Consider the following 10,630-nt stretch of genomic DNA (forward strand, 5'->3'; position numbering starts at 1 on the left):
TTACCGATATAATTTCTGTTATCTTTTTCATGATTAATTTTACAATGCACATGTAAATACCCACCTTATATTTTCTTATATTTTTTAATGATAATAATATTTGTAAACATTATATATTGAATTAATATAATAAATAAATTTCTTTTCATTTAGATTTTAATTAGTAAGACTTTGTTCTTTATTTTTTAAAATATATGGAGTAATTAAATATTAGGCATATATTTTTGCGCATCGCGAATAAAAAAGACTAGTTAAAGAATATAGCTATAATGCCAAGTACCTTTTGTTCTGATGGTATCACTATTACAATTTCAAACGGAAGGTCTTCTTAGAACTGTAGTATCATTTACAGGAGTCGTTTCTCTCACTTATTGAAACGGCGTCGTTTTGGTGAATGTTCACAATTATTATCATTGCGTTGCACTTTTCATCATTTTATTAACTTTTTTGTGCTCATTTTTCGTCGCGATTTTTATATTTTCGCAAATTGGGTTTATTCAATACAAGCCTTTTTTTAGTAGTGATGGCAAATTTTCATGTAAAATAAAAACCCTACAAACCCTAAACCTAAACCCTAAACATATGCATTACAAACCCTAACGTTTGAATTGATGAAACATTCTATTCAATTGTGTACTTTTCAAAAATCAGATTCAATACATACATACAAATTAAACTTCGTGGTGATGATTATTGAATATAAGCAACTATCACTGTTATATCATCGTACTTGCCGCCGATGGCATGCTCGTTGATTCCGGCGATCCTATACCCCTCAGAGAATGGAGAAAGGAAGTCTGCGTTGAGGGAATTCTTAAGCGCGTACCGTGCAATCTTCCTCGCCAAATTCATCGGTGGCTTCTTCAGCGGACTCTTCTTATCGTCAGCTCCGTAAACCAAATCTAAAAGCTCGAATTCATAAACGTTGTCGAACAATCCATCCGTCGCCATTACGATGATATCTCCCGGTTTCACCTTCACCTCGAATTTCTCGGCGGCGGTCGGGTCGCCTCTCGTTTTCCCCAGCTGAACCGGGCAGTTGAACCGGGTCTGCTGAGGCGGGGAGCGGAAGACGGTTCGGCCGCCACGTAGGACAGCGAAGCCGCTGTCGCCTACGTTAACGGCGATTGCGCAGTCGTCAACTAACGTCAAGATACACGCCGTGGATGAGCCGTCCACGTCAGTGTCCGCGTAGGCTTCGTCGAGGGCTGTCATGGGGTCCACACTGCCAACTGTGTTTCTCTGATGACGGACGGATTGGATGGCGTTATACATCAGCTCTCTAGCGTACGCTCCGGCGTCAATGCCTTTCTTTGCCCAGCCGCCGACGCCGTCAGCCACGCCGATCGTCTGTGCCTCCGAAAAGATAAAGTGGGAGTCTTCTCCGAGAGGCTTCGCCGGATTGTATTTGGGTATATAGAACACGTCAGCGACCATTTTGGTTGTGCTCCGCTGGGCCAAGCCCTTGTCCTCTCGGGTTTGGAGAGAAACCCTAGTACTAGGCTTTGATGAATGCTTTCTTTTCATTATGACCACCATGATTGGAATTTCGAAAACAGAGAAATGGAAGAAACTATGAAAGGCTAGAGAGAGTACGTATGGATTCCTGGTTTTGGAATCAGAGAAATGGATGAAAGGCTAGAGTGGCGTATGGATTTCTGGTTTTGGAAACAGAGAAATGAAATAGAAGAAACTATGAAAGGCCGTATGGATTCCTGGTTTTAAATAGGATTATGTTGGCGGGGAAGTGAGTAAGATCACCTATTAGGATTATGTTGGCCGCAAGTAAGTAAGATCACCCCCTACTTAGCTTATATAGACTTAATAGATATGCTATTAGGAAATGTTGGCGGGAAACATTTCATTAAAAAAAAAAAAAAAAAAAAACTTTTCCGTGGAAATATGCTAAATCAGTAAAGGTTAATATATTTACAAATAAATAGATACTGCTAATTACCCAAAAAAAATTATCATAAAATAATATTGAAGTATCTAAATAATTATCAAATGACACTTAAAAACAAAACATTAAATTACAATAAATGATAGTAACTCAGTAAGGAAGTAGAAAATTTATTTTGAATGCAAAGATTAATTTTTATTTAATTTTATTTTGCATTTTAAAAATTAAATATTAAGAAGAGTGTGTGAATTGATAAAGCATGATTCTTGTATCAGTAAGTCAAGAGTTTAATTTTTGTCAAAACTCGTGATTGCAATTTGCTACTGATAATTTCCTTATGAATGAGAATCATAGTGTTTGGGATATTGAACTGCTAAATGATATTTTCTCTCCTCGGGATAAATCTTTGATTCTTAAGATTTCTATTTCTTTGACTAACAGTGTAGATTTTATTTTTGGGTTGGAGAGAGAGATGATTGGTATAAAGTTAAGAGTGCGTACCGTTTATTGGCACGGAGCCGAGGCCTTGCGCCTCGACACCTGGTGCCGAGGCATGGTGCTCTTGTTGAATGAAGCCATTTTAACTGAAGAAGTATAAATATCAAACACGCTCACACTCTAGTCATCGTCTAGTCTTTTTTTTTTTTTTATCACTCAAAAGAATTTAGAGCAAATGGTCAAAACAGCATCTCCCGTCCGTATGTAAACTCAACAATGTGGTTCTATTAACCTTTACCTCAGGAAAAGGGTATCTTCTATTTTGTTTCAACGAATTGTACATGTATGTATCTTCACGGAAAGAATATAATATAAAAGAATTTGAGGCTAGTTAGCAGTTATTTAAGATGAATGGCTGCAACAGGTCAGCACACAATCCTCCAAAAATTGAGCGAACTCAGAAGTATACAGTTCTGGATCATTCCGGAAATGGTCAACATGGGGGGTAGATATGAAGTTGCAAGCTCTATAAAGGATTCTACGGACCCTGCAGGAATAACGACTTTGTCCGCTGTGCTGTAAATGTATAACTGTGAGCAGCTGGGTTGTTGGGATGTCAGTAGATTCAAAACATCAGAGAGCCTCCTGTTTACCGTTATTGGAAGATTCAAAACCACCTCAAAGAACTTCTCCAGCACTAGTAACAATCCTGCTTCAGTTGTCTGGCATCTACAACTGTCCTTGCTCCAACCGTTGTCTCTGAATGAGGTTCACTTAAGTTTACAATACCTTTGGTTGCAATACTATTCTTTTTAAGAAAAGCAGCTGAGAATCCTGAAGCCCAAACCTGTGGGTCCGCGGCAGCCACAGGAGCAAAATCCACAATACAACCCTTTATCCTTTCCTGTAGTGTAGGATACTGTTTCTGTAACTTCTCCATAAATTAACCATCCAGGATAAATGTTGTCTTTGTGTAACGGGTGGCCATTTGTTTGCGGGTCCGTACTTGTGATTCTGGTCGAGTGCTGCTTGCCCAATTACTCTGTCAAAGCTATAAGATATGTTAATGTTCCCAAAATAAGTTAGTAGCTTACTAACTTTTTTTCCCATCTTTTATACTTATTATTTTAAATAAATAATATCATTTACCCCTCCTAATTAAACGATTTTATCTTCTCCTGTATCTGCAACTCTTCTCCATTTTATTATTATTACTATTATTATTATTATTGAGATGAAGGAGATTCACAACAATATTGCTACTTCAATATGGGATGCTAGATCATGATTATACTAATAGTTTCATTTCAAAATGTTAAATTTTAATATGTAAACAAACCTATTTAAATTAAAAATTATTTAAATTTCATGAAGATGTCATTTTTAATCTTTTTACGTTATTAGCTTATAAAAAAGCTAATTTTACCAAACATTTTAAACATAACAGCTAGTTTAACAACTCTTCAGTTTTCAGCTTTTAGTAGCTTTTCAGCTTTCAGCTAAATTTTCATATAGGTTTGTCAAACATAGCATATGTGTTAGAATAATGTACATTATTATAAATTATAAAAATGTATATTGCAACAGATCACGTGTAAAGAATAACAAAAATTATAACAACGTCGTTTTTGGACTGTAATCCACACAATAACTATTAATTTGATCTCATGGCCGGCTTTTTCTGAATTAATTATGTCTTTTCCTTTCAAAATAAAAGAATAAAAAAAATGAAAAGTAAAATGACAAATAAAAAAGCATTCCACTTTAAAGAATAAAGTGTATAAATAAATAAATAAACACCCAACATTTGATAAACATTAAATTAAAACTTTTCCTGCTCTGCTGTTTCCAACTCCTATGGCCAAATTTGCTCTTTTTACCGTCACTAATTTTTGATTCATAATCTCGAACTTAAAAGTTAAAAGATACCAAAAAAGAACATTTTTTTATAACTTAATGTAATCTCGAACTTAAATTGAGTTTCCATCTTCTTAGATTTGTCAGGCGCATCACCTTACCATTATGTTAGTTCCTTTTTGTACAAGTTCGAGTGAAAGCACTAAAAAAATCAATATATTATATTACTCCCATACTTTCCATTTTATATATCTAATTTGATTAATAAGAGTTTAATCAAATTATTTACAATTCAATTTTATAATATTCAATCGTTTCATTTTATGCATTTTATTCGATTAATAAGAATTTATACAAATTATTTTTTATATAATATTTACAGTTTAAAATTTATTTATTTTTTATAATATTTAGAAGTTCCATTTTATGTAAATAAAATTTATATATTACATTTGATGGGGTCATGGGATCCCGGAAGGCCCATTTTATGGGAAAGTATTGGCCCGCTGAAGGTAGCATGGAGCAAAATACTCCGTATTTGAGAAAATGCAACTAACAAGATTCGAACCCACAACTTCAAGAGTGGGGACACGTGTGTGACCAAGAATGAAGGCTGTCAGATACCGCTTGGCACCTCCTTTTTCTCAACCTACTGAAGCACAAAGAGTCAAACAGTTGCCTCCTCTGAGACTTGAGCCCACTCTCATCATCAATGTGGGAGTGTAAACCAGAACATCGGGTGCCACTAGACCACAAGATCTTTGGCAGTATTGCAACTAGTTTGGTTGCAAGCTAGGCTATGAGATATATTTCATGGGTTGACCATGTCCTTCCCACTAATTGTACATTCATAAAATATGTATAACGGCATTCACACCCCATCTCCCTTTATTTTCCCATTTTGTGCGTCTACCGATCTGCAAACCAAAGTTCACTGAGATTTAGGAATGTGCTACAACGTTGTCACTCCGACCATTTGAATGTACACCACGAGCATCATTCATAATTCAACTAACAACGATAATGCATGTCATCGACTTATTCAACAAAAATATTAATTTTAAGATTGTTGGTTGTGAATAAGTCGATATACTATATATATATAAAGAAAAAAAAAGGTTTTCAAAATTTGAAATTTGAAATTTAAACCAAACAAAAGAAACAAGAAGGAGAAGAATGAGGAAATTCAAGTCATGTGTACACACACTTTCTTTAAAATCGATTCGCTACCTCTCGACTGTGGTAGGACGTTGTAGCGTCAGTCCCCCAAGATAAAGTCTGGCAAATTAGAACCGAGACTGAGCACTTTGATATTTTATCGGGAGTTCGTGGGCATAAAATTTTCAAGAAGATATGTTTTTCGCGAAAGAGGGGAGAAAAACAACACAATTTTTTATTGTTCAAAATCAACAGCTCCAAATTCCGCCCAACATCTAGGTGTTTATATAGGAGATTGGAATTAAATTGCACTAATCAATGACACATAAATCCAATTTAATAATTAGATTATAACTTTGAAACAGTCATACTTATTAATTATTATTAAATAATGTTTGCGGTTACGAAATTAAGTACAATTAATTCATATTGACCAAATTACATGTTTCAAAATACATATATAAATGGTTGAAAAGTTCGTACGCTTGAAAGGTAAATTAACTTTTCGAAATTCACCAAATAGTCACAACACCAAAGCACTATTCGAAGTGCTGCAAATTAGCACATCACAATGCTAAACAAAATTAGCACCTTTCGTTAGTGCTACAAAAGTACTTCAACGTTTCGTAATTTTTACTTCTCTCAAATAATTAAGTTCATTTTGAGAACCAATTTCTCTCATCCACCTATTACTCATTTTGAACATACAATATATCAATTCTTTATGTCACTACAAAAAATGTGAATCCACTTTGACCCAACCCAAATTGGAAGTAGACTCACATATATTTGTATCACAAAATAGTTCATTTTTATGTTGCCAAGACCTTGTGGTCTAGTGGCACTCGGTTGCACTCCCATATTGAAAGGGGTGAGCTCGAACCTCAGTGGAGTCAATATTTAACTCTTTATGGTTCAGTAAGTTAAAAAATTAGTTCTGAACAGATACTGCATTGTACCTCACCCTCTTCGTGTGAAGCCCATGATCAGCACGCGTCATCTCATTAGAGCTTGCTAACCACGCGACAGACCCCACCCTCATGGTCAACACACGTCATGTGCGTTGTCAGTGTTTCTTTGAAGAAACAATTCCCTCCCAAGAAACTTTCTCCCCTCCCTCCCAACTCTTCTATCCTCAATGTTCTAATAAAATTACATAGTGGACAAAAATTGACTATCCTGAAAAGAATGCATAAATAGGTGAAACCAAATTCTCGTGACAAGTTTAATTAATAATTATCAATACCATCTTAATCAAATTTATCGTGCTATATTACACACCAACAAAGTTCATTGCACATATAAAGGAAGAAGACGAAATACTTGAAAATTCCAAACATGCTGAAGTGACTGGTTGGCAAGAAAAACACATTGTTTCATGCAATGGAGGCAAATACAATAGCATCCACAATGACATACACTCCTACTTGGTTCATCTATTTTTATTTTTGGAGTTTTACGTATTTCAATTAAATAAATATCCAATTAAAAAAAAAAAAACTAAAAATATGACTACTACTCTACTTATTACTTTTTTCCCAAGTGTGCCCCATGATCCACTTTATAAAATAGGCCACTAATATAAAGTTCATTTTTAATACATTAAATATTACTTTTTAAAATTTTATTTTTATTGTATTAAAAGTTCATTTATGAACATTGGATACATTAAAAGTTCAAATGACATGTAGTGACTCTCCCATATATGAGGTTATAAGATCGAGTCTCAGTGGAGGCAATATTAACTCTCTTTGTGCTTCAACAGCTTGAGAAAGTATAAATGAACAGATACTACAATGTAATAGAGTTAGTTGTATTAAAAAAAACTTGCAATAAAGGACTTTCTATATACTAAGAATGGAAAACGGGTCAAATACACCTTCCAACGACCTAGAAAAATGACAATGCACCACCAACAAGTCCTAGGAGAGGGCCTTCTCCATCAACCGGAAAGGGCGACCATGGTCACCACCAACAAGTCCTAGGAGAGGGCCTTCTCCATCAACCGGAAAGGGCGACTATGGTCAACTATGGTCACTACCAACAAGTCCTAGGAGAGGGCCTTCTCCATGAACCGGAAAGGGCGACTATGGTCAACTATGGTCACTATCTCCGTCGAGTTGATGGAGAGGCAACTGGAGAAGGCAACGGAGACCATGGTCACCATTGACAGTGACCGTTGTTTTTTTCTCGGAAGTCGTCAAAAGTCTTCGAAACTCTGTTGGTGCATTATTGACATGTTATTGCAAGTCACTAAATTAATATATTGATGTGTCTAATTACAACTTTAAAGTTAGGGATCTAATTGACTCTTATATTTGACCATTTTCCTACCAGGAATGAACACTAACTATTTGTAATATTTTCAATGGCCAAATATCTTATTCCATTCTCATTTTCCGCACACCATTTCTGTGGAAATTGTGCTTCAATTTTGACCTTTTTGACTCTCCTCCATTCAGCAAAGTAGTGCATCATACTTTCTCAACTTTATATTCTCTTCAACTTCTCTTCCTCCCCATCTCTCTCCCTTTCTCTACAGATTCACTTCTGATCGTCAACTCAGCAATTGTTAATCACCATGGCTAGAACTTCGTCGCTGGATCAAGGCTCAACCCCAAGCCTCTTTTCCCCCTACAAGATGGGCAGGTTCAACCTCTCCCACAGGTCAGTTTTACTTCAAAACGAAGTGGGTAATTTGTTTGTTTCACGATCCTTGACAAAACAAGAATGGGTATTTTTGTATCTACCCTGAATCTCTAGATCTCTCTGCATTTTGGTAAAATAATCTCAAAAGGTTGGAGACTTTAGGCTGATTATTAGTGATTACAAATAACCCTTGAAATTTCTGTGGTATGATATTGCAGGGTAGTATTGGCTCCATGTACAAGGTGTAGAGCAATAAATGGAATTCCTCAGCCGGCCCTGGCGGAGTACTATTCACAGAGGGCTACCCAAGGTGGATTTCTGATCACTGAGGGGACCATGATTGACCCAACTTCTGCTGGGTATGTGTGTAATTTTCATGACTTTATAGGGACTTTATTGTCCATAGTGTTGTGTGTGTGTATTTGTTCAATATTTCAAATCATTTTACCTTTTTTATTGTGTATTTCCTTTAGCCTGTCATGGCATGTGCTCTGGATAGGGATAAAATATAGTGCTTAATATAATGCTTTGTGGGATCAGTGATGTCTGCTGATAACAACTTTGCAAGTGGCTGAAAAGAAACATAAAAAAATTACTCCTTAGAAAGTGAATACAATTTATGTGCACTGTTGAGTTTGAAATTATATTATTTGCCACTTTATGTGAAGATGTTGTGTAAGTTGTATTTGGCCAAACTTCTAAGCACAGAAACTCTTATTAAGAACACGTTTTAGAAATGTTTGAGAACTTCATAAGTCTTTTCAAGGTTGTTTCCTTATTTTAAAAAGTTTAAAAGTTTTTTTTGAAATACTCATAATTCTTTATAAGATAGTATTTGTTCTATACTTTCTCAATAATATTTTTCAGCCCAAAGCATCAATGCCCCCTCCATCAGGTCCAATCCTGTGACCATTCATTTGGAACTGTAACAGAGGTGCCATCACACTACATAGTAGTTGGCAAAAAAAAATAGTTAATATTTATGCATATTTAAAGAAAAAGTATTTGTAAATACATAGCTTCTGAGTGAATTTTTATTGGTTTTAGGTTTCCACATGTGCCTGGGATTTTCACAAAGGAGCAAGTGCAGGCATGGAAGAAGGTGGTTGATGCTGCCCATGCTAAGGGTGCTATTATTTTCTGTCAGCTATGGCATGTGGGTCGTGCATCTCATGAAGGTAGTCTTTTTATTTATTCATTTATTTTTAAATTTACTTCAGTCAATTGAACATGGTGATGATGATAACTGCTGTTAGTATTCTTTCCTAGTCTTTTTTAATGAACTAGAGTGCACATACAGTGCTTCATAGAACAATATGCATCTTTTTATTATTGTATAAATATGATGTGAATGTGTTTCTTGAAACCTGAATTTTGTTATGAAGTTGTTCAAATGTGGTGAATGATGTTTCTGATGTGGTGGGTTTGAATTAAATTGGCTAGTGTATCAACCTGGTGGATCCGCGCCTATATCTTCCACGGACAAGCCAATATCAAAGAGGTGGAGGATACTGATGCCGGATGGGAGTCATGGTATCTATCCTAAACCACGGGCAGTAGGAGTTGATGATATTGCAAACGTGGTGGACTATTATCGCATTGCAGCTATTAATGCTATTGAAGCAGGTTTTCTTTTTGTTTTTCGTGTATATTTCTGTTCTTTGTTGTTGGTGTTAAAATGTTGCTAGTGCAAACTATGCAATGTGCTGCCCTGGGACAATAACTCATATGTTTAACTTGAAAATATAGGGTTTGATGGTGTTGAAATCCATGGAGCTCATGGCTATCTCATTGACCAGTTTCTCAAAGACGGGATCAATGACCGTAAGGATGAGTATGGTGGATCTCTTGCAAACCGCTGCAAATTCATTATGCAGGTGGTTCAAGCGGTTGCAACTGCCATTGGTGCTGATCGTCTTGGGGTTAGGATTTCACCAGCAATCGACCATCTTGATGCCACGGACTCTAGCCCGCTCAGCCTAGGCCTGGCAGTTGTTGAAAGACTTAACAATCTACAAGTAGATATCAGAACCAAGCTGGCCTATTTGCATGTGACTCAGCCACGTTATGTAGCCTACGGGCAAACAGAATCGGGCAAACAAGGCAGCGAAGAAGAGGAGGCAAGGCTAATGCTTACTCTGCGGAACACCTATCAGGGGACTTTCATTTGCAGCGGTGGATACACGAGGCAGCTTGGTATTGAGGCTATCGCTCAGGGGGACGCAGACTTGGTGTCATATGGTCGACTTTTCATTGCAAACCCGGACTTGGTCTTGAGATTCAAGCTCGACGCACCCCTCAACAAGTACAATAGGAAAACATTCTATATCCAGGATCCTGTTGTGGGATATACAGATTACCCTTTCCTTAACAAAGAAAGCAGAAGTAACCTACCTTTTTCGCGTCTGTAGTCTTCTTCTTCTTGCCCTCAGGAAGGAAGCTTGAATATAGTTTGCTAAATTGTGTTTTAAGCTTGTCAGTCTCTTTACCAGATAACTGGGTCCAATCTGCAGTCAGTCAGTCAGTATGAAACTAAGGGACTAGATATTTATTTGTAATAGCACTCTTGTGCCCTAATGCAAGAATAATGTAAGGTTGTTTTTTTTTTTTTTTTTTTTTTTTTTT

General features: G+C 36.3%; 2 protein-coding genes and 1 pseudogene across 2 annotated transcripts; 1 reads left to right on the forward strand and 2 right to left on the reverse strand.

The window, feature by feature from the left end:
* Positions 1-690: 690 nt before the first annotated feature.
* LOC116007845 (probable protein phosphatase 2C 55) lies at positions 691-1,539 on the reverse strand. Its single transcript, XM_031248512.1, has one exon. It carries the CDS (start codon positions 1,537-1,539, stop codon positions 691-693), a length of 849 nt encoding a protein of 282 aa, XP_031104372.1.
* A 1,204-nt stretch (positions 1,540-2,743) lies between these two features.
* LOC116007817 lies at positions 2,744-3,281 on the reverse strand (annotated as a pseudogene).
* A 4,477-nt stretch (positions 3,282-7,758) lies between these two features.
* LOC116007798 (12-oxophytodienoate reductase 3-like) lies at positions 7,759-10,616 on the forward strand. Its single transcript, XM_031248470.1, has 5 exons — positions 7,759-8,023; positions 8,224-8,364; positions 9,053-9,183; positions 9,449-9,631; positions 9,755-10,616. Exons 1-5 carry the CDS (start codon positions 7,938-7,940, stop codon positions 10,414-10,416), a joined length of 1,203 nt encoding a protein of 400 aa, XP_031104330.1. The 5' UTR covers positions 7,759-7,937; the 3' UTR covers positions 10,417-10,616.
* Positions 10,617-10,630: the final 14 nt, after the last annotated feature.

The sequence above is a fragment of the Ipomoea triloba genome, chromosome 16, assembly GCF_003576645.1.
Source record: "Ipomoea triloba cultivar NCNSP0323 chromosome 16, ASM357664v1".
NCBI lineage: Eukaryota > Viridiplantae > Streptophyta > Magnoliopsida > Solanales > Convolvulaceae > Ipomoea > Ipomoea triloba.